General features: G+C 36.0%; 1 protein-coding gene across 3 annotated transcripts in view; it reads left to right on the top strand.

The window, feature by feature from the left end:
* The window catches only part of BAZ1A (bromodomain adjacent to zinc finger domain 1A), a 95,603-nt gene that overhangs the window by 61,819 nt on the left and 8,991 nt on the right, over window positions 1-24,793 (top strand). Inside the window, exons 11-21 of one of the 3 annotated variants that reach the window (XM_073895071.1) lie at window positions 164-310; window positions 5,284-5,379; window positions 5,506-5,730; window positions 6,665-6,830; window positions 7,508-7,621; window positions 10,605-10,729; window positions 13,907-14,503; window positions 16,106-16,269; window positions 16,954-17,108; window positions 18,045-18,193; window positions 21,151-21,240. In XM_073895071.1, the coding sequence (XP_073751172.1) occupies window positions 164-310; window positions 5,284-5,379; window positions 5,506-5,730; window positions 6,665-6,830; window positions 7,508-7,621; window positions 10,605-10,729; window positions 13,907-14,503; window positions 16,106-16,269; window positions 16,954-17,108; window positions 18,045-18,193; window positions 21,151-21,240 (2,028 nt within the window). The remainder of the gene's footprint in view (window positions 1-163; window positions 311-5,283; window positions 5,380-5,505; window positions 5,731-6,664; window positions 6,831-7,507; window positions 7,622-10,604; window positions 10,730-13,906; window positions 14,504-16,105; window positions 16,270-16,953; window positions 17,109-18,044; window positions 18,194-21,150; window positions 21,241-24,793) is intronic. The other 2 variants (XM_025870181.2, XM_025870178.2) reach the window with 2 other exon arrangements.

Raw genomic sequence — 24,793 nt, 5'->3', positions numbered from 1 at the left:
TAAATCGTTTTTTGATTTTGCCTTGGATAATACTCTACTTTGATAAATGGACACTTAAAATAATTACACAGGCTGTTGTTTGATTAAAATGTTTATTCCAATGGAGTTGTTTTTTCAGTACATGAACAGAACTTTAAATTCATTTTAAACATTTTATTCACAGAAGTGTTAGAGGAAGCTCTTGTAGGAAATGACAGTGAAGGCCCACTATGTGAATTGCTTTTTTTCTTCCTGACTGCCATCTTCCAGGCGATAGCTGAAGAAGAAGAGGAAGTAGCCAAAGAGCAAATAACGGATGCTGACACCAAAGGTCAGAATTCAGTGTTATTGCTGATTGATAGTAGCTTTGTAGCTTTGGAACTGATTTTTGAAGGTTATCTTAAAATTAACCTCACTTTTACAATTATAAAATATAGCTCTTCAAGTCCCCCAGTTCTTGAGTCATATATGAACAATACATTATCAGTTATTTTATAAAAATTTTGGTTTAATGCACTGTTTCTGATGACCTTTAAAGTATCTGCTCTCCCCCCCCCAAATCTATCTTGCATTTTATTCCTTTAGATTTCTCCTATGATTTAGGAACATTACAGATGTCATTGACCAGTATCTAATTCCAAGAGAGTCTGCTAAATGGCACTGATTTTTTTTTTGCCCCCACCTAAGGAAATACTTAAATAATTGTTACCAATACTTAAACTGAAAATACTCTTGTTGATTTCATTTGAGATGTGACAGTTTATAGATCAGAATCAAGTAAAATTTAATTTTTTTATTTCATCAACAGTTTGAACTAGAAATTTTGCTGTTTAAATTCTGTGCACTTAAATATCTAAAGTCAGTGTGTGGTACATATTAACGTAGGAATAATTCTTGGAGAAACCCTTTTTTATTTTTAAAACAGAGTATGTTCTCTGTTTTGTTTAGGACTTACCTTAATCAAAGGAATAGTTAAGCATGTGTAGTAAAAGATTGATTTGGCTTCCTGAATTTATACTCTCCGTGAACTTTGTCACATAAGAGATTTAGGATCAGAAGCCTTATTAAACAATACTTCAGTGTACTGCATAAAAATTCACAATAAGAAATAACTTTTGGGAGACATTTTGTTAGCAGTCTTGATACAAAAAAGTGTGACATTCTTGCATTCAGATAGTATTGTTGACCTTAGGTAATTTGAGCTCATTTTTTTTATGCCTAGTCCCTGAAGCAATAGGATAATGATAAGTATGAATCTGATGTTGGTTTTCTTTATATTTTACAGTCTGAGTTCAAACAAAATATATTCTTGAGTGCTAATCACCATAGGTCCCTTATCAAGGTCATTTTAACAGCATTGTCCCTTTGTCATCTCAGATGACTTAGCCCATAAAATGAGACTCTACTAAAGGGAAGATGGAAGAGCAAACCATTTATAAAAGTCTAAAGATTTTCTGAGATAGCAAGTACCAGCACTAAAGATGGATTATCCAAGACAGAAAATATGGCAAATATTCATTCTTTTAGCCATTAGACTGTCTTAATGACCAATAACATCACAGGGTTATGAACCAAATTCTGACCTGACAAAAAGTGGGGTGACAAGGAAATTATGTTGGAAAATCAACTAGTGTAAAGAAAATATATGTGTACTGGTGTTTGTATTGCCATTGCAGTTTCCTTTCATGATTGATCTGTAATTTTTATAGCTCTACTCCTGTAAAGGACTAATCTATACATACTAATACAAGGTCTACCTCTGAATAAGTATTGATCATTAAATAAAGGTTTTAATGCTCCTTTTGAAGATACTTATTTAAATGTTAAGGGGAAAAAATATGCTTTGGAGTTTTTCACCCTTCTCCACTTCCCTGTTGTATTGACTACATTTTTTTTTAAGATTTTATTTATTTATTTGACAGAGAGAGACACAGCGAGAGCGGGAACACAAGCAGGTGAATGTGGGAGAGGGAGAAGCAGGCTTCCCGCTGAGCAGGGAGCCCAATGCGGGGCTTGATCCCAGGATCATGACCTGAGCCTAAGGCAGATGCTTAATGACTGAGCCACCCAGATGCCCCTGTATTGACTACATTTTACATAATTATTTCAGTTACAGTAAGGATCCTAGACTATTCTCCCAGGTTATTTTACCATGTTCGCCTATCTCTGTAACAAAAAAGCTTTCCCACAGTTCTTTCTGAAAGCAAGTGATGTAAGACATTATATATATATATAATTTCATTTAATGATCACATCATCCTTGTGGCATAGATAGGTAGGTATAGTAAACTGGTAGATTATTAATACTTATTTTCTGCCTTTACTTAGAAAAAAACTTAGACTTAAGGAGTTTAATTAACTTGCCCAAAGAGACATGGCTAATAAAAAAAGTGATGGGATACAGACTCAGGCAGTCTGCTCTGGAGCCTCATACTGGCTATGCTATATTACCTCATAATATGGCAAAGATGTTGAAAATTTGAGTATTTGTTTCCCTAACATTGCCTATAAAATTACCCATCTTCAAGAAGATCTAAAATCTTTGGCCTCCTTTCTTTTATATCAAATCTTGGAAATTTGGACCAAGAATTTTTTAAATCTTACATTAAAAATTTCAGTTCCTCTCTTCAGTCTTATATGATGAGCTTAATAAGTATAGGAAGAAGAGTATCCTTACATAGCATAGTTTTGTGTATTTGCTAAAGTATCATTGTTTAGTGTTGAAATTGTAGATTCTAGGTTACTGTGATAAATGTAACTTTCAGATAATCATAACATACAGTTCAGCTGTACAGGTGACCCTTGAAGGGTTAGGAATGCCAACCCTCCCCACCCCCAACCAAAAATCCATGTATAACTTTTGACTCCCCGAAAACTTAACTATTAGCAACCTACTGTTGACTGGCAGCCTTACTGATAATATAAACAGTCAAACACCACATATTTTGTACGTTATATGTATTATATGCTGTATTCTTACAATAAAGTAAGCTAGAAAAAAGAAAATGTTATAGAGAAAATACATTTACAGTACTGTATTTTTACAAAAAAAAAAAAAACTACTTATAGGGGCTCTTGGGTGGCTCAGTCAGTTAAGCCTCCAACTCTTGGTTTCAGCTCAGGTCATGATCTCAGGGTCAAGAGATCAAGCCCCATATCGGGCTCCGCACTGAGCATGGAGTCGGGTTGAGATTCTCTCAGTCTCCCTCTGCCCCTCCCCCTGCTTGCTCTCTAAGTCTGTCTCTCTCAAATAAATAAATACAAAAAATCTTTTTTAAAAAAATCTACTTATAAGTGGTCCCACACAGTTCAAACACGTGTTGTTCAAGAGTCAACTGTATTCTCTTGGTATGATGTACCCAAGTGACTGTCTCTAAGCAAATCCTAGAGTAATAATACAGTTTCTTGAGAGTGCCATTTGATAGATAATTGAGTTAAAGAATACATATTTTGGGGCGCCTGGGTGGCTCAGTCGTTAGGCATCTGCCTTCAGCTCAGGTCATGATCCCAGGGTCCTGGGATCGAGCCCTACATAGGGCTCCCTGCTTGGCGGGAAGCCTACTTCTCCCTCTCCTGCTCCCCCTGCTTGTGTTCCCTCTCTTGCTGTGTCTCCCTCTGTCAAATAAATGAATAAAATCTATAAAAAAATAAAATACATATTTTAACATGCCTAGTTTACAATTAAACAATTAAAAGTAAACTCATTTTGTTGGTTGTCCATTTCCTAAGGCCTTTGTAACTGTCCTAGGAAGTTAAAAATTACTACAGATAAAATAGGTTGAATGTGGTGATTGGTGCAAAGGAAAAGGGCCAGTCCACTTTTACAGTTCTGTAATGAAGACTGGTGTTAATTTTAGAGTGCCTATTAATTTTCTGTGGTTTTCCATATAAAATGAAAATTGAGGAAGTTTTAGCTCTAGTATTTCCATGGTAAGAAGGAATATAATGTCTTGCATTTGGACTGGATTCAGGGCCTGGTAGGAATAACTTCTGCATATATGCAATGTTCAGTCAGATAACTTCTGTGTGGTAGTGTTTATGCTTTAACTGCTATGAAATTGTCAATGATTGTAATCAGACATGATCCCAGAGCTGCCTTTTTCCTTTTAGTAAAGGACAGTAGTTCTTTTCTCTGAGGTTCATTTTGTCAGCTTGTGAACTTTCAGAAGGGAAACATAGTAGAAGGTTAAGGAACCACAGAACCAGTTTCGCCTAGCGATTTTCCCGCTCTAATCCATGGAGTACTGTTGAGTTGTAAAGGGATTCCTTGGTGCCACTGCAGGAGAATTGGAAAAATGAATGGGCAAGATTATCATCTCCATATCCCACTGAACAAAGGGAAGTTTTATCTCTTTTGTATTGGACTCCCAAGACATATCTGAAGAATTTAAAAACTGCTGATCGAGACTCACTCCTTTAAGAAAAATGAAGCCAATTAAGTGATTTGTCTAAAGGCTGCACAACTAGGAACTAGGGGGCTGTCAGTGTTGAGACTAGAATATATATTATCTGACTCAGTCTGAAGTTATGCCTACCATTCTATGATATAACAAAAGGTTTTTTTGTAAGCTTAAAGTTTTTTCATAGTTGACACTTTAATTTTTTTTATCATCTATGTGTTATAATTAGGAATAATTACGTATACTAATGCTTTAAATACAATTTGTGCCAGTAGATTTACTCTGTAGTCTTGTTTGTAAGCTAGGTATGATTTTCAGAGTTAGAAAGCAATTTACTTAGAAAATGCAGGGTAATCTTCCTGTTGTTTCTTAGATTGGAGAGTTTTCAAAGTAAAAACAGGAACTTTCAATGAAGAGGATAAATCAGTGGTTAAGAGACAGCTATCTTTAAGTTGTTTTAGTTCTTTTTCTGTGCTGGTTTTGTGATGATTATAACCCTACTTTGTTATGATTCAATCTTAAATATTTATAAAAGATTGGGGATCTTCAAATAGATTCTGATTTTCAAAGTAGACTTTTCTAAAGTTACATCGAGTGAGATTTGTTTTTAAAAGTGTATTTTACCATTTCGGGGGGAATGTGTATGTGCATCTTGTTGGTAACTTGGAAATTGTCTTCTGTGTTAACTAAGGAAAATATGAGTGTGCAGTACATGTCTTGGGATTCATAGTTTGAGGTGGACACTAGGCAGAATGTGAATGATGCTTGTTGTACCTAGTGTTGGTTCTTTTGCGGTTCCTGAATGTTAAGCTGTTTGCTGTTTCTTTCGTCATTTTAGAAGGGCGTTATTCCCAAATATCCCAGTTTTGATTTGCACTAGAATAAAGTATTTATTTCCTTAAAGATTTAACAGAGGCTTTGGATGAAGATGCAGACCCCACAAAATCTGCACTGTCTGCAGTTGCATCTCTGGCAGCTGCGTGGCCGCAGTTGCACCAGGGTATGTGTGGGTTTTATTTTGGTTTTGTTTGGCTTTTTATTTTTAATTTTATAAAGGTACATTTTACATTGCTGAGGACTTATGGCTTGTATTCTAAATGACAATTTCATTTCTTAACAACTATAGGCTGCAGTTTGAAAAGCTTGGATCTTGATAGCTGCACTCTTTCTGAAATCCTCAGACTGCACATCTTAGCTTCAGGTGCTGATGTAACATCAGCAAATGCAAAGTACAGATACCAAAAGCGAGGAGGATTTGACGCTACAGATGACGCCTGTATGGAGCTTCGTTTGAGCAATCCCAGTCTAGTGAAGAAACTGGCAAGCACTTCAGTGTATGATTTGACACCAGGTAAACTTTACAAGTTGGAATTTGGTTAACCTGCCCACTTCCTCCCCTCTTCTATCTCTTGAGCCCAGAAAACTAGGTCCTGATGAGAAATTTTAGATGATAGCCGTTTTAAAAGAGAAGGAGAACCGTCCTTAAAAACATTGTTGGAATACAAATAGTGACCCAAATGGAGACTACTGTTATTATTCATATTAGCTCTGTTTCTGATTTTCTTTTCTTTTTCATTTGGATTTCCTATTACTTTAAAATTTTGTGGTTAATCTACTAAATTTTGAAGGATAAGTGAGAATTAGCTAGCTTTCTTATTTGTCATTGTATCAGAAATCTAAGCTGTACCTGCTAAATTCTAACATTTGCTTAAATAGTGTTTGAGGTATGAGAAATGGTATATAAAGTTAAGATGAAGTTACTTTTCACTTCCTTTTTTTAAATAAAAAATTACAATGCACAAATATGTAGAGCTTATTTTAATATGCTTGTTTAAGAGGACATATAATAAAAGTAGAGCGTCTTCATTCCAACATTCACATAGTTTTTATAATTTATAGTAGTGTTTTTGTGCAGTATTTTCAGAGTAGTGATTTGCCTGTTGCCATTTTTTTAATTCATATGGTAATAATTGTTTTTATTTGAACTTCCTAAGTGAGCCTAAAAATTAAAACTTGAAAAAAATTCTTTGTCATTAGAAAATTTTTCATGTCTATTTAACTGGTCTATATGGTAGTTACTTGTATTTGAAATGCCTGTATGTCACATACCTGTTAATTTGGATTCAGAGGTGCTTCTTTCTGAAGACATGCCATTGGCATGTTTGATCTTGAGACTTTTACCTATTCTTTAGTAAGCATTTTCACGTTGAGCCACAAACTAAGATTTTTCAAACAACTCCTTTTTGTCATTGATGATACAGAAGTTATTTACCAATTTTTGACAGGAGAAAAAATGAAGATACTTCATGCTCTCTGTGGGAAACTCCTGACCCTAGTTTCTACTAGGGATTTCATTGAAGATTACGTTGATATATTACGACAGGCAAAGCAGGAGTTCCGGGAGTTAAAAGCAGAACAACATCGGAAAGAGAGGGAAGAAGCAGCTGCTAGGTAAGAGATAATTATAGGCAGTTGTACTAATGAAGGCTGTTTATTTCTTTGCATCTAAAACGATATTTCGGGGCGCCTGGGTGGCTCAGTTGGTTAAGCGACTGCCTTCGGCTCAGGTCATGATCCTGGAGTCTGGGGATCGAGCCCCACATCGGGCTCCCTGCTCAGCGGGGAGTCTGCTTCTCCCTCTGACCCTCTTCCCTCTCATGCTCTCTATCTCTCATTCTCTCTCTCTCAAAAAAAAAAAAAAAAAATCTTAAAACGATATTTCACGGGGCGCCTGGGTGGCTCAGTTCGTTAAGCGACTGTCTTCGGCTCAGGTCATGATCCTAGAGTCCCAGGATCGAGTCCCACATCAGGCTCCCTGTTCAGTAGGGAGTCTGCTTCTCCCTCTGACCCTCTTCTCTCTCGTGCTCTCTATCTCTCATTCTCTCTCTCTCAAATAAATAAATAAAATCTTAAAAAAAAAAAAAACCACGATATTTCACATTGGGCTGTAATGTGATATTGGCTCACACTGATGTTTGATGGCTTAACTAAGGTTATGAATAAATTACTACATTATAACTTGTGGTAACATTTAGAGCACTTTCCATAATTTTATGATTAAAGCAATATGCCAAAAGTTTAAAGTATCTTCCATCAGGTAGACTATAATATTTTATGTTAACTTTCAGAATTCGTAAAAGGAAGGAAGAAAAACTGAAGGAACAAGAACAAAAAATGAAAGAGAAACAAGAGAAACTGAAGGAAGAGGAGCAGAGAAATTCAGCTGCAGATACATCTGTTGGGTATGGTTTGAATTACAGTGCTCATTGGGCTTTACGTAAAGAATAAAAATTAGAACCTTAAACTCTAAAATGCTTTTCAAAAGTTTTAAAAACTAGTTTTCTAGTTTTTTTTTATTTATAGGTACATAATAATTATACCAGTGGGCCTATGAAATTTATATATATACAGTTCTCAAGTATATATGTGTTATGTTAAAAAATACTTTCAGGGACTCTAGAATTCATTTTCTCATGGAATTAATGTTGTAAATGATAATTGCCCAGAAAACCTTTCAATAGGCTATTTTTAACCAGTAATACATTTCTAGCATTAATAGTGGTATCTCCCCCCTCCACCACCACCACCACCACCATCAGAGTTGTACACTGTGTTTCACAAAGCTCCTCTGAGTTTGAGGAATAGGGATGAAATTGGAGGTTTTAATAGATGGCATTGGGAGAAGATGGAAGCACCTTAAGTAATTCAGTGACTTAAGTACTCTGTTGCATTTGAAAATATTTGGGATAAAAATTGGCTATGAAGACAAGTGGGAATTTTTGCATACTGTAGATGGCAAACCATATTCAAATTTTGCAGAAATAATTTTTTTATGAAATCTGCAAAGGAAGGTTCTAAAAATCTCAGTATTTTGAAATTCGTAATTGACTTTTAGTTATACTTGCATACAAAAATACCTATTAGTCTTAAGGCCATAGGTCACAAACTTGTAACAGCTGTTATTTTATATGGCCTTCAACAATATTTTAAGAAATGGAATTTGGATAGCTTGGTAAAGTTAATATACCTAAAGCATAAGCAATCAAAGAAAAAAATAGATAATTGGAATTCTTCAAAATGAAAAACTTTTGTGCTTTGAAGAACACTGTCAAGAAAGTAAAAAGACAACCCAGTGAATGGGAAAAAATATTTGCAAGTCTAGTATCTAATAATAGTTTAATATGCAGAATATATAAAGAACTCATATAACTCAACAATAAAAGAACAACCCAATTAAAAAATGGGCAAAGGATTTTAATAGGCATTTCTCCAAAGAAAATAGATATACAAGAAGCACATGAAAAGACACTCAACATCATTAGTCATTAGGAAAATGCACATCAAAATCACAATGAGATATTCACATTCGCTAGGATGGCTGTAATCCGGTTAAGGGACAATAAGAAGTATTGGTGAGAATCTGGAGAAACTGGAACTCTCATGCAAGTGGAGATGTAAAATGGTGCAGCTGCTTTGGATAAGTTTGGCAGTCTCTTAGACAATTAAACCCTTTGTTACCGTGTGACCCAGCAGTTCCCCTCCTAGGTATATACTGAAGAGAATTAAGAGCATATGTTCACCCAAAAATGTATATACAAAAGTTCATAGCATCATTATTCTTAATAGCCAAAAAAAAAAAAAGATAACCCAAATGTCCATCAGTTGATGAATGGAGAAACAAAACGATGTATTTTTTGGTGGTATATCCATACAACACAATGTTGTTCAGCAATAAAAAGAAATAGAATTCTGAAACATGCTACAATGTGGATAAACTTTGAAAACATTATGCTGAGTAAAAAAAGCCAGTCACAAAAGACCACGTATTGTATGATTCCATTTATATAAAAAGTCCTGAATGGGCAAATCCACAGCAAAAAGTAGATAAGTGGTTACCAGGGCAGTGGGGAAAAGGAAATGGAAAGGGACTTATTAATGGCTATGGGGTTTTTCTTTTGGGATGATGAAACTGTTCTGGAATTAGATAGGGGTAATGACTGCACAACCTTGTGAATATACTAAAAACCACTGAATTTGTACACTTTAAAATGGTGATTTTAGGATATGTGAGTTATAGCTCAATTTTCTTTTCACATTTTATAAACCTTTTCCAGTTCTATTGAAATATAATTGACTTCTAACACTGTATTAATTGTTTAGGGTGTACAACATAATGATTTGATATATGCATATGTTATGAAATAATTACAGTAAGTTTAGTTGGTATTCATTACCTCCTATAGTTACAGATTTTTTCCTTGTGATCTCTTAATTTTGAAAAAAAGAAAAGTAAGCACATTATAGATTCTCCCATTTCATATTTTTTTTTATCCTCATCTAGCCTCACTCATTTAAATTATCTCTCTGGCTCCTAAACACATTTGAGTTTGCAAACCTCTGTTTGGATAAAGAACATAAATGGTGGAACTTATTTCAAGGTTAATTTGGACAGTATAATGAATTAGATAAAACATCCATCTTGTGTTCATTCAGCCTACTTACTATATCCGAAATTCACCTACTCTCCTCAACTATTTGTTTACTTTCTACTCTGAGCCAACCATCACCTCCCAGCCAGCTACCTGGACTATTATAGTGGCCTCTTGTCTCCCCTCATCTACTTTCTCACCCAGATCATTTTCCACATAGCAACCAAAGTGCTTTCTAATCCTATCATTTCCCTTTTCTAAACTCTTAACATTTTTTTCCCATTGCTTTTTGAATAATGCCCTACAAAGCCCAGTATGATCTTTACCCTGCCTTTTTCTCATTCGTATCTTGGATTACTTCTTTTTGTTTTATATTTTTCTCAAAATGATAAGCTCCTTCCTTTTCTCTTCAGCTCAGAGCCTTTGCACATGTTACCCCCTCTGCTAGAAAGGAGATTTCTTCTCACCTGCCACCTTACCCCTCCCCAGTCTCCCTAGTCTCACAGTTTAAATGTCACTCCTTCAAGCAAGGTTTTCTTGATCCTTGAGACTAGATTTGGTTCTTCTTGAAATGCTTTCATAGCAACTTGAACTTCTCATTTTTTAATAGTTATTACATACTTTAATTTTATAATTGTGTTATTACCTGTTTTCTCTGTGACAATATAAACTCTCTTGTCATCTTGTCCACTACTTCCTAAACTTAATGGCTAGCACTTCATAGGCAGGCAATAAATACCTCATGAATGGAATTATATATTCATTAATGAAAATAATCTTTGTTTTTTTCCTTAAGGGAGGAAGAAAGAGAAGATTTTGATACTAGCACTGAGAGCAAAGAAATAGAGCAAAAGGAACTTGATCAAGATACAGTCACTGAAGATGAAGATGACCCAGGATCACATAAAAGAGGCAGAAGGGGTAATACAGAAATTTCTTAAGGGCATGACTACTTGTTTTTAATTAATAAGGCACTTTATAATTCAGCTATCTTGAAATATGTATTAGGTTACTTCATTTGTGATTCCAAGGTGTGGTTTTTTTTTTTAAGATTTTATTTTTGTGAGAGAGAGAGAGTGAGAGAGAGAGAGAGCATGGGGGGAGGTCAGAGGGAGAAGCAGACTCCCCGCCGAGCAGGGAGCCCAATGTGGGACTCGATCCTGGGACTCGAGGATCATGACCTGAGCCGAAGGCAGTCGCCCAACCAACTGAGCCACCCAGGCACCCGGTGTGTTTGTTTTTTAAATACCTAACTTGTAGCTGCAATAAGTTTTTTAAATGGTAACCATTTTGTTAAAAAATGCTGTTAGAAGTTACATTCAGTCTTTATTCTCATGTCAGTTATACTTGAGGGAGGAGCAATAATATTCATATTGTTTTTATAGGTCAGTTTCTCATAACTTCAACTTTTGGTTGGCGCGTTTTGTTGAGTTTTTGTATTTACTATTTTATATTAGGCCAAATAGAAATTTTTACTCTACAGCATACTCGACATGAATTAAATGCCTTTTAGATGCTAGAAATACAAAGGTCAGTAATGCTTATAATTGGTACCATATGGCTGAGAATGGAAATCAACTACCTTAGAATAATGAGTTGCTGGATCAAAGGGAATATATTTTTTGAAAGTTGTTGATGCAAATTACTTCTGAAGATCTTTAAACATCTTCATTTGACAACTATTGAAGGAGATTTTCAACTTTATTCTGTGCCTATAATTTCGATGGTATCTTTTTTTTCTATATTATTTGCTAAATAGTTATTATAAGTAGACAGAAAATCTGTGTTTTCTGTATTTCTGTATTTTGGAGACTACATTTTCTGATTATAATGCAATTGATTTAGAAATCCAAACCAAAAGGCCTCATTTGATTAGAGTTTTAAGACACACTTCTAAGTAATAGGTCAAAGTAGAAACCATAAATGGAAACTAGAAAATATTTAAAACTATACTGACAAAAAAACTAATCATACTATACATTAACACTTGTTGGATACAGTCCCTCAACTTAGAGGAAAATTTCTAGTTTTAATACATATTAGGAAAGAAGAAAGGCAAATTGAGCTAGTCATTCATTTAAGAAGTTAGAGGTAGAAAACAGAATAATCCCTCCAGATAAAGGGAAACAATAGATACAAGTGGAAATTAATAGAAAGTAATAGGACAAGGCCAAAACTTTATTCTTTGAAAAAGATACAAACTAGACAAACCTTTCTTGAAATTGATTTGGGGGCAGGGGAAGGGGAGTCACAATAAGGTTAAGGCTCAAAAGGAAAGCAACATAACTACAGATAAAGTAGAAATTTAAAGATAAGGGGATAGCATATACAGTTTTATGGCAATTACTTTGAAAGTGGAGGCAAAAATAAAATCCTAGAAAAATGCATATTATAAAAATGGATTTATTAGAAAATTTAAAATGTGAACGGTCCTAAACCATTAGATCTTGAATCAGTGTTAAAAATCTTTCTACAAGGGCACCTGGGTGGCTCAGTCCGCTAAGTGTCCAACTCTTGGTTTTGGCTCAGGTCATGATCTCAGGGTGGTGAGATCGAGCCCTGTGTTGGTCTCTGCGCTGGATGTGGAGACTGCTTAAGATTCTCTCTCTCCCTCTCCCTCTGCCCCTTCCCTGCTCTGCTCCCCCCATCCACTCTCTCTCTCTGAATTTAAACAAAAAAAAAAAAAAAACTTCCTACAAAGAAAACTTCACTTCTAGACAACTTTATAGGTGAGTTTTCCCAAATTTGAAAGCAGCAGATAATTCTAATCTTCTATAGACCCTTTGAAGCAGAAGAAATAGAAAGAAGAAATAACTCCTCAGCCATCTAAGCAATCTGACAAGTGTTTGAAACGGGACAAGTTTAATTCTTCAACACATCATAAAAGGCCAGGCAGGGCACCAGGAATCCAGGCCCTCTCTGTCTTGTTTGTACTGCCATCCTTAGGGTTTTGCTGCCACCCTCATGTTCCAAAATGATTTATCCCCATGGCTCCATTCTGGCTAGTTGAAAGAAGGAAAATAGAAAGAGGTACAACCCAGAGGTTACATATAATGCTTCTACTCCCATCTCTTTGATCAGAAGTTTCTCATGTAGCCATACCTCCTGGGGAAACATTTCCTGCTGGGAAATGTCCTTCTTTTGAATTGCTAGGTACCCAACTAAGCATTAGGGGTTCTGTTACCTTAAATCAGTGGTTAGTAAACTACAACCCATTGGCCAAATCTGCCCTGCCTGTTTTTATATAATCCAGTTAAACTGGTTTTTACATTTTTACATTTTTAAATAGTTGGGGGGAAAAGAATGATATTTTGTAATATGAAAATTATATGAAATTCAGATTTCACTGACCATAGTTTTAATTGAACCCAGCCATGCTTGTTCATTTACATATTGTCCGTGGCTGCTTTCATGCTACAATGGCACAGTTGAGCAGCTGTGACAGAAACCATATGGCCCACAAAGCCTAAAAATATTTACTAGCTAGCCCTTTATAAAAGTTAGTTTGCTGACTCCTGCCTCCGGACTGAACATATGTTGCAGAAGGACAGACTCTGCCTCACTCTTCAGTATGGAGATCGCAGTTTTTTGTGTGTCCCTCGTATTTAAGTGTACTGGTTTCTTACCCGCGTAGTGTATTAGTCTATTCAGGCTGCCATAAAAAAATACCACAGACTGGGGGGCTTAAACAACAAAAATATATTTTCTCGCAGTTCTGGAGGCTGGAAGTCCAAGATCAAGGTACCAGCAGGGTTGATTTCTGGTGAGGCCTCAGCTTGCTGTAGCACCTTCTCGCTGTGTCCTCACACAACCTTTCCTCTGTGCCCACAGGTGAAGAGAGTGAGCACCTAGTCTCTTTCTCTTCTTAAAGGGACACTGGTCCTGCATTAGGGTCCCACTCTTTGAACTCATTTAACCTTAATTACCTCCTTAAGGGCCCTGTCTCCAAGTATGTCACACTGGGGTTTAGGATTTAAACCTATAAATTTTGGGGGCTTTCAGTTTGGTCCATAAGACGTAGTAACTTGGGATATTTTTAGATATTTTTCTGATGAAAATTTAAAATATGATGGTGATGATCAAATGTTTAAACTATAGGGAAAAGGGGACAAAATGGATTTAAAGAATTTACAAGACAAGAAGAGGTCAACTGTGTAACAAGAGAGCCTCTTACTGCTGATGAGGAAGAAGCTTTAAAACAGGAACATCAACGGAAAGAGAAAGAGCTCTTGGAAAAAATCCAAAGTGCCATAGCATGTACCAATATCTTTCCCTTGGGCCGAGACCGCATGTATAGGCGATACTGGATTTTCCCTTCTATTCCTGGGTTATTTATTGAAGAGGATTATTCCGGTCTCACTGAAGACATGCTGTTGCCTAGACCTTCATCATTTCAGAATAGTGTACAGTCTCAAGATCCTCAGGTATCCACTAAAACTGGAGAGTCTTTGACGTCTGAATCTACCTCCAACATTGACCAAGGTCCATGTGATGATTCCCTGCAGCTGCCAAAACCAGTGCATAAGCCAAATCGGTGGTGCTTTTACAGTTCTTGTGAACAGCTAGACCAGCTGATCGAAGCTCTTAATTCTAGAGGACACAGAGAAAGTGCCTTAAAAGAAACTTTGTTGCAAGAGAAGAGCAGAATATGTGCACAGCTAGCCCATTTTTCTGAAGAGAAATTTCATTTTTCAGGTAAATTTTCATTGAAAACTGTTTCTTTTGCTCTCCTCATAATCTCTGGTTCAGGTTTAAACATTTGTCAAACTTTTAGAGCTATATTTAAAACACCTTCTCTTTCATTTGGACGGTGTTCTCAGTTTGCAAGTTAGAGAATGTTTACCAGTTAGAGAAACAAGGTTCTCTCTAGGATTTCACTGGGTTCCATTTGGATTATGAGGAATGGCAGTGTGCGAAGATCCATACTCTTCCGGCTCTCATTCCCCGATCAGTAGACTCAATACCCAAGGCACTAAGGTTAACGTTAGTTTTAGACATTCGACATGATAGTGAGAGTTCAGTCACTAAGGGTTAGGGTCCAGGGACCGGTTCCCTTAGTGATCACTTCTTTGGAGATCGGCTGCAAGGGCAGATCAGGTAGCAGCATCTCCTATATGATGGCTAGTTCATTGATAACAGGTTAAGAGAAAGCAGTAAGGCATTTGGGGGTATAAGTTTTCATTATTACTAAAGATTCTCTAGGTAAAGAACTCTTAAATTTAGCGGCATATTGTCATGACTACTTTAGTTCTCTTCAGAATTAAAAACTGTAGATCACAATTCTTTAACAGCTTTATTGAGATTTAGTTCATACACCATACAATTCACTTATTTGAAGTGTACAATTAAGTGGTTTTCATTATATTCATAGATGTGCAGCCATCACACTGTCATTTTTAGAACATTTTTGTCACCTCAAAAAAAAACCCAAATTTGTTTTCTGTCTCTGTAAATTTCTTTGTCTGAACATTCTATATGAATGTGATCATATACTATATGGTCTTTTGTGACTGGCTTTCACTTAGCATAATGTTTTCAAGGTGCATCCAAGTTGTAGCACATGTCAGTACTTCATACCTTTTTATAACCAAATAATGTTCCATTATATAGATATATAACACATTTTATTTAACCATATGTTAGTTGATGGGTGTTTCTGTTGTTTCCATATTTTGGCAGTTATAAATAATGCTGCTGTAAACATTTGCGTACAGGTTTTTTGTCTCAACATAAGTTTTCATTTCTCTTGGGTGTATACATAAGAGTGAAATTATTGGGTCATGTGATAATTCTGTGTAATCATTTGAGGAACTGCCATACTGTTTTCCAAAGCAGCTGCACCATTCTGTATTCCTGCCAATAGTGTATGAGGGTTAAAATTTTTCCACATCCTTGGCAACACTTATTGTCTGACTTTTAGGTCCTAGCCATTGTAGAGGTATGAAGTGGCACTTTATTGTGGTTTTGATGTGAATTTCCCTAATGACTAGTAGTGTTGAGCAACTTTTCATGGTCTTACTGGCCATTTATATGTCTTAAAGAAAAGTCTATTCATATCCATCCATTGACTGTTCTTATTGGAATGTCTTTTTATTGAGTTGTAAGAGTTCTTCAAATATTCTAGACACAAGGTCCTTATAGATATCTGATGTGCAAACATTTCCACCCCCTTGTTTTTTGCATTTGAGGATTTACTAAGTGTTTTTGTATTAGTTATCTCACGATCATACCATCACATTGGGGAAATTATATTTTTTAGTAAGAAAATCATAATAAAGGTATTGATAACTATTTCAGACAAACCTCAAACTGATAGCAAACCTACATATAGTCGGGGAAGATCTTCCACTGCATGTGATTCAGCTCAGATGTCTGCAGAAAGACAGCTTGAATTGAGGCTGAGAGATTTTCTTTTGGATATTGAAGACAGAATCTACCAAGGAACATTAGGAGCAATTAAGGTTTGTACCTCTTCCCATTTTTAGTTTACCTAATCACCAAAGTTTTGGTCATATTTGTTAATTTATTTGGTATAGGCAAGGCATGTGTGTTTTGAGTAAATACATGGGAGTGATATATTTTTTATGAAAACTAAGTTTGTTCCCCTGTATCAAAATATTTATATATGGATAGAGATCTTTCTTAAATATACTATATGGCTATCTGCTTTCTTAAACAGAATTTAATGAACATAATTGGCCTTTTTAATACGAATTTTTAGTAATTTTTAAATATCTGTTTTATGGTATTTTCATCTGAGATGTTAAAATGTGTAAGGATATTTTCTTCTTCCTTGACTAGCTCCTGCCTGCTCTGCTGAGTCTGGTTTGTTTATTGGTTTCTTTGTTACCTTTTTAAAATCTGTAAGTAATTCATGCTTGATATGTGTGTTCTGTTCATTCCTTTGCTATCATCTGTCACTTTTTTGCTACTATCAGGTGACCAGTCTTAGAATTGCTTATGATTTCCCTATATAGACAGGTACTAAAGCTTCCATCTATGAATGATATGAATTTCATTTTGGCCACTTAGTAACCTTATTTTTAGATCCCTTTTTGATTCACAATCTGTTCTAGAATATTCATGAATTTTTCATATGTATGTCGAATCTCATACTTCTTAGGAACAACATATGTTTATTACAGGTTACAGATCGACACATCTGGAGATCAGCATTAGAGAGTGGACGGTATGAGCTGTTAAGTGAGGAACACAAGGAAAATGGGATCATTAAGACTGTGAATGAAGATGTAGAAGAGATGGAAATTGATGAGCAAGCAAAGGTCATAGTAAGAGACAGGTACAAAAAGGATTTTTCTAAAGTAACTGTCACTTTTCCTTGCCACTTCAACTGTATGGTTTTTTTTAGTAAATGTTTCTTTTTCTTTAAAAAACTGTTTTAAAATCTTATCATGAGGACTTTTAATACTTGTAACCACTGAAATGATCATTTTCCTCAACCTCAAGCCCTCTTTTACTCTACTTTGTGCTAGTGCAGCCAAAAGACAGCTAGTTAGGATAATAATTTCTCAAGTTAAAAAAAAAAAAGTCTTTGAACTTAAGGTTTTAAAGTAACTTTATACTACCCATTTTTCTTTTCTGTAGGAAAACTTAGTAAATTGTGGTAGGCTTAAATATTATTTGAATTATTAATCAGAACCTACATCTGTATATCTATAGATAGATACTTTGACTTTCAGAGTTATTTTGGGGTAACTTCCCTTAAGGAGTTCATCTAGAAGGAAAGGAGATAGGATGCTGGGAGGGAACACGTACTACTGAAGGCTTTGAGCGAATAGGTTTGTATGTTTAAATGATCATTTTACCTGCAATATGGAGATTTATTGCAAAGGGAATAAGACTGGAGGCTAAGAAACTACTTAGGAGGTAGCTATCAGTGTCCCAGCCAGTAAAAGTTGAAGCAAGAGAAAAAGAGAGCGAGGTAAGCTGCCTGGGATACTTATCATTAAGGCCCATCACTGGGTCATCTACCTAAAACCTTTCCCCTAAGCCTTGTCTCATCCACCTTCCCTCCAACTATTTGCCCTTCTGACCTCCTTAAATGACTTGGTATTTAGTTTAGCTCCTGATTCATGTATTTATCTCCCTTTCATACCGGCTTATGTGATCCCCTGTGAGATTGAGGGAACTGTTTCTTACACAGGTGTAAGTAAGCATTTGGAGGAATGGACTCGAGTTTTTAAGTACCATAAACTCTTGCATGTTTTCATTGTAGACTTTTGGGCATAAAAACAGAAACTCCAAGTACTGTCTCAACTAATGCAAGTACCCCCCAGTCAGTGAGCAATGTGGTTCATTATCTGGCAATGGCGCTTTTTCAGATAGAGCAGGGCATTGAGCGGCGTTTTCTCAAAGCTCCACTTGGTAAGTACCGGTTTTTACTTCCAAATATTAGTTATATTTTAAATGATTCTGAAATTGCCCTTTAGTAGAAATATATGGGCTGACACAGTGAAATTGGCAAATCTGAAAAACTTGAGATTGTATTTTCATTTCAAAACATGGGTTCTTTCAGGTGAGATTTTTTTAAAATAGTACTTAAGTACTTTTTACTCTAAATACTCATCTTTAATGACTGTCTTTTTTACTATTTCTGTCAATCTTTTCTTTTGTGTTTCATCGAAAGAAAGATTACCAAATCATGTGACTAGCCAGATCCTACATAATCAAAAATTGTATATAAATATTTGTTACCTAAAACAGAACCCCAAAGAAGCTACTTAAATGTCCACCATTAGAAGTATGGTTTAATAATGTGTGTCACTGGGGCGCCTGGGTGGCTCAATTGGTTGAGCGGCTGACTTTATTTCAGCTCAGGTCATGATCTCAGGGTCGTGGGATTGAGCCCCACTTCAGGCTCCCTGCTCACAATAATAATAATTGGATCACTAACCTGAGCACTGTATAAGAAGCACTAAGTCAGAAATACCACGTGTTAAAGGGTACATAAATGAGGAAATGCTCTATAATTTATGGTAGGATGATAGAAGTAATACTGTCTGGATCGTGTTTTAGCAATTTATGAAGTTAATACGTTTTTAGGGACTAATCTAGGGACATAATCACTGTCTTTAGGAAAATATGTTTCAGGTTCCAAATCAATTTTCATATCATAACTGCCTCTACTTCCCTGTGCTCTGATACATTAATTTATAATTTATCATATTCAAGTTAGTTTGTATCTCAGTAGTAGGGTGCCAGAAGAAACAGTTTTTAAAACCATATCTTGGGGCACCTGGGTGGCTCAGTCATTAAGTGTCTGCCTTCGGTTCAGGTCGTGATCCCAGAGTCCCGGGATCAAGCCTGCATTGGGCTCCCCACTCGGCAGGGAGTCTGCTTCTCCCTCTTCCTCTGCCCCTCCCCCTGCTCATGCTCTCTCTCCCTCTCAAATAAAAAAAAAAAAATCTTTAAAAATAAATAAATAGGGGTGCCTGGGTGGCTCAGTCGTTAAGCGTCTGCCTTTGGCTCAGGTCACGACGAACCCCGTATCGGGCTCCCTGCTCCGCAGGAAGCCTGCTTCTCCCTCTCACTCCCCCTGCTTGTGTTCCCTCTCTTGCTGTGTCTCTCTCTGTCAAATGAAGAAATAAAATCTTTAATAAATAAAAAAATAAATAAAACCCTATCTTTTTGGTCTCCTATTGAGAGCAACTTGAATAGACTAAAATCCTTTTTAAATTATTTGAATGTCACTTGTTTGAGTAGTAAGAACAAAGTTTTCATAAATATCTGGTGCTATCAGAATGTGAATATATTTGTAAAATGTCTGTTTTGAAATTGAAGAGTTTATGGCCAGTATCTCATTGTTCTAATAAGCCTATTCATATTTTTATAAATTGATAATTCTACCATGAGCTCAGTGACTCACTTTTCAGATTAGAAAGTAGTAGTTGTAGAAATAAATATGTATGGTCATAGCTCACAAAAATATTAGTTTGTATTTCCTATATCACTCTTATTTCACAGTCTTCAATATTTCTTAATATTTTCTGTGCCTTGGGGCGCCTGGGTGGCTCAGTCGGTTAAGCGTCTGTCTGCCTTGGGCTCAGGTCATGATCCCTGGGTCCTGGGGTCGAGCCCCGGGTTAGGCTCCCTGCTTCTCCCTCTGCTCCCCACTCGTGCTCTCTCTATCCCTGTCGCTCGCTCTCTCTCCCAGATAAATACATAAAATCTTTTTAAAAAAATTTTCTTTTCTAAATCGAATTACATATACAAGGGATCCCTCTCTATTATTACAACCACGTGTGAATCTACAATTACTAAAATTAAAATTTCAATTAAAAGTTATTTGTAAATTATGTAGCCTTTATGAATATTTCACTACTACTCATTAATTCTGTGGTTCCAAAAGAGAGAAAATGCAATTCTGCTGATTTTTCCACTTCTGAAACTGCCATCAGTTAAAGTTATTTACAAATTCAAGGGAAAAAAATCAGATTGTTTAGTATGTCCATATTTTCATCAGTACATCTTATTAAATATTGAAACAAAAGGGAAAAGTTAACACTGGGAGATGTTACAGCTTACATCTAGTAGGTTATATGAGAGCTGAGAGCTATAGTGTTCTTTATGCTGGGTTGTATACAGCAGTGTTGGAACATTCGTTTCATCCGAAGGGATATAAAAGGAACAATTTCAATTTGAGGTCTTAAAAGTGAAATAAGAAAAGTTCAATTTACTTTGGTGGTAAATGTTGATCAAAGTTTAGATGTTGATCATTTATAATATGGATATTATCATCTACCATTGTTGCCCCATAAAAAGTTAATAGAATAATTGATGTCTGTAGCTTTTTATATTATGTTTAAGCCTTTGGAGGATCTGTTTTGAATGGGACAACAAGAAATAGAGGTGCCTCTGCGGTTTTAAGGTAATCTAAATAGTTAGAAGAACGTAATCAAGAACATCCTTAATCTGGGAGAGAAATGGGATTCCGTTTTATGAATGTTTGAGATAGAATATATATTAAAATTCTCCATTCTTTTGATTATTTTTCAGCATAGCAAATTAACAAAGCAATTACCTGTAGGAATTTTCCCAGTTTAGCTTCAGAGATTACTTCAGTTTCTTGAGGAAGCAAGTAAGAAATAAAAATTCTACTTATATTCCACCTTCCTTAGGATGTCCCTTTTATTCTAGCAATTAATCACATTAATAAAACTAGGCTTTTTTTAACTTGAGGAAGATATATTTGAATAATTTTAGGTATATGTGAGAATTGTTTGTTTAGGTTGGTAATTTCATCATTTATAAAGTCATGCTCATGATTAAACCCTTAAGCTATGAAAAAAATCCTTAAACTAACTTTATCAATTTGAAATTAGGTAACACAGAAATTAATAAAGATCAAAGGGGAGATAGAAAAAAAAAGGACAAGAAAAAGAGAGAGGAGGATCAATCTAGTGTGAGAGATGGTAAATTTTTAACTTTTTAAAGAATATTGTCTTTTTGAAGAATTATGGTTTTACTTTCTGTGTTGCTGAGTACTGGTTTGAATATTTAGCTTTTGACAGAAAATCTTGAACTTAATTTTTTTGGAAAGGAATGAGGTTGGGGACAAGCTTATAAAACAATATCATCTTCCTAGCATTTTTCTTCTACATTGCACACCTCAGCTAATGAAACTTTTAAAAATTGGTATATAAAAAGTTGACATTGTGAATCTTAGTATACTTAAGTTATTAGTGAAAAAGAGGAACAGTGATGAAGGTATGTTTACTTATTTTGCATATAGTATTTATTTACCACTTTCTTTTTTTCTTTTTTTTACTAGCATAGGGAGAGTTATAGGGTGGGAGTTTCTGTATTGTTTTATCTCCAGGAAAAACCTACGTAGTGTGGTCACATGCATTACTATGTAGTGGCAGTTAACAATATGAAATCTCCCAGTGTAACATTTGATCATATGACTACCATTAATTCATATTAGTAAAATCCTAATTCTAATTTCTTGAGGAATTTATTTATGCTAGCATGATGGAAGATAAAAGAGAAAAGACATTTCTGCCCTTTGAGAGTTTTATAATCTGGAGAAGAAGCAAGACAATTAACAGAAAAATGGAATCAGTAGTATACACTGTTTTTTATCCTTATTTAGGTACTATAAAAAATGTGAGGGGCGCCTGGGTGGCTCAGTCGTTAAGCGTCTGCCTTCGGCTCAGGTCATGATCCCAGGGTCCTGGGATTGAGCCCTCCATCGGGCTCCCTGCTCTGCAGGAAGCCTGCTTCTCCCTCTCCCCTTGCTTGTGTTCCCTCTCTCGCTGTTTCTCTCTCTGTCAAATAAATAAATAAAATCTTTAAAAAAAATGTGAAAATGTGAACATCCATTTAAAAGTAGGTGGGATAGGGACGCCTGGGTGGCTCAGTCGGTTAAGCCTCTGCCTTCGGCTCAGGTCATGATCCCAGGGTCCCAGGATGGAGTCCCGCATCAGGCTCCTTGCTCAGCAGGGAGCCTGCTTCTCCCTCTGCCTGCCACTCCCCCTGCTTGTGCTCTTGTTCACTCTCTTGAGCGTGCGTGCACGCTCTCTCTCTCTCTCTCTAGCAAATAAAAAATAAAATCTTAAAAAAAAAGTAGGTGGGATAAAAATTGGACCTTGAGCTACCGTTGATTTGGTCAAAACCCATAATGTTTCACCAACCTTTGAGTTAAAAATCATTCAAACTGGGTGCCTGGGTGGCTCAGTTGATTGAGCGACTGCCTTTGGCTCAGGTCATGATCCCAGAGTCCCAGGATCGAGTCCTGCATCGGGCTCCCTGCTCAGCAGGGAGTCTGCTTCTCCCTCTGACCCTCTCCCCGCTCATGCTCTCTCTCACTCTCTCTCTCTCAAATAAATAAAATCTTTTAAGAAAAATCATTCACACTGACTTTCAAGGTTCCAAAGGCTCTGTCTGCGCAATTTGTTTTTTCCTTCCACTCTTCCACATTGGCCTGTATGCAGCCTTATTTCTTGCCTTTACTAATAAGAATGTCCTCTGATTTATCCAGAAAGATTTCTTCAAGATCTTTGAACTAGCAATTTTTGTTGCCTCCTTCCTTAGAGGTCCTGCTCAAGCCAGAACTTTTCATGAAGCTTTATATCAAAAAACCATGGTAAATAGAAAACACAAAATGAGAGAGTGGAAATAAATGAAATGGACTCTATTATTGCATTTATTTCCTACTTTGCTAATATTTCTCTTTAGCTTTACCTGAAGAACCATTTGACCCATTCATTTTTTCCTTCTCTCATTGAGTTATTACTCTCAATTATTTTTGGAGGTTCTTATGCTTTTTCAAACTGCTTGGTTACTTACATTTTCAAACATTTATTTCTTAAAACATATTAAAATAGTTATTTTATATTCTGCATCTAACTCTAATCTCTCAGGTCTTTATGGGTCAGATTCTGCTGGCTCTTGCCTGTAATGTTTTGTTTCCACATGTGCATTGTGGGTTTTGACTATTAACTTTCATTCCTCACAACTGGATCTATGGAAATTTCTTTAGAGAGAATTTGCAATGATTTGTACTTGTTTCTGTCACTCACCTGAGGTCACTACCAATCTGGACAACTTTAAAAATCTTAGGTATTGGGGCACCTGGGTGGCTCAGTCGGTTAAGCATCCGCCTTCAGCTCAGGTCATGATCTCAGGGTCCTGGGATCGAGCCCCGAGTCAGGCTCCCTGCTCAGCAGAGAGTCTGCTTCTCCCTCTGACCCTCCCCCCTCTCATGCTGTCTCTCTCTCATTCTGTCTCTGAAATAAATAAATAAATAAAAATCTTTAAAAAAAAATCTTAGGTGTTTTCAGGTTTTAAACTATTTAACGCATTGCTTGTAGTTACATGTTCTCAGGGTAGATTTATTTTCCCTTTCCACCCAACTTCAAGGTCCAGAAAAGCAGATTTCCTGGCTACTTTCTTTCTTCATGGTACCCTTTTCCACCCTGATGCTTGAGGGTATAGCCTTTTGGAGTTCTAGCTTTTCAGAAAGGATTCAACACATTGGGTGAGCCCTGGATTTCATATCCTGTCTCTCTCATCCTGCCCAACAAACAGGAGCTCAGACTTACTAGCGTTTGGCAGGTCTGCTCATTTATGACTTCAATTTCTGTGTATATCTTCACTCTCCCAGCTATATAAAAAATTTCTTAAATGTAGGGACCTAGAATAGACTTGTTTCGTATCTTCTAAATTGTTGCACATAGGAGCGACAGTATAAGGCAGGAATAATGGTAACAGTAACAGTATTTACTCCACGACAGGCATTTTACTTGTCTTTACTTAATCTTCCCAACAGCCCTCAGAGGTAGATGCTATCTACATATAACTGTTGGGGAACCTGAGGCACAGAGGAGTTAAGTAACTTGACCCAGCTCACTCACCTAAGGGAGCTAGTACTTACCTCAAGGCAGACTGACTCCAGAGCCTACATTCCTTAACCATTATGCTACTGCCCAAGAGGACTTTTTTTGAGGATAATAGTAGGAAATATGTCATAATAGAAACAAACTATATATGGAGTCTTATATACCTTGTAGAATTTTGACATTATGTGGTAGTCTGGTAGTCCCTTCATAATTAAGCATAATGTCGGGAAAACTAAAGTGGTAGCAATAATTGAAGATTAATTGAAGAGAGAAATCACATGCCAATGTAAAATGATAGACTGGCTAGTTAATGCCATCTAATCAAATGACTCTTAATAAGCTTTTTAGTCCAGAAGACAAAAGAATGATGTTATTAATGAAAGAAAGTTTTAAATGTTCTTATGTAAATATTGGTGCTGAACGTTCTTTTGGGAAGTGTGGGGTATTAGCATTTTTTTATTTACCTCATTTAAAAAATATTTTCTTAGAGATAGAAGACAATAGAGTTGGCATTTCTACATAATTGATATTTTCAGTAATAGCTGTGTTGAGATACTCACATATATAAAATCCATCCTTTTAAAAAGTGTATAATTCAGTGGGTTTTAATATATTCATGGTT

The sequence above is a fragment of the Callorhinus ursinus genome, unplaced genomic scaffold (assembly GCF_003265705.2).
Source record: "Callorhinus ursinus isolate GAN/ISIS: 27379988/994484 unplaced genomic scaffold, GSC_fseal_2.0 scaffold8, whole genome shotgun sequence".
Taxonomy (NCBI): Eukaryota; Metazoa; Chordata; class Mammalia; order Carnivora; family Otariidae; genus Callorhinus; species Callorhinus ursinus.
The sequence above is the reverse complement of the archived record's forward strand: the minus strand, read 5'-3'. Positions and strand labels throughout refer to the sequence as shown.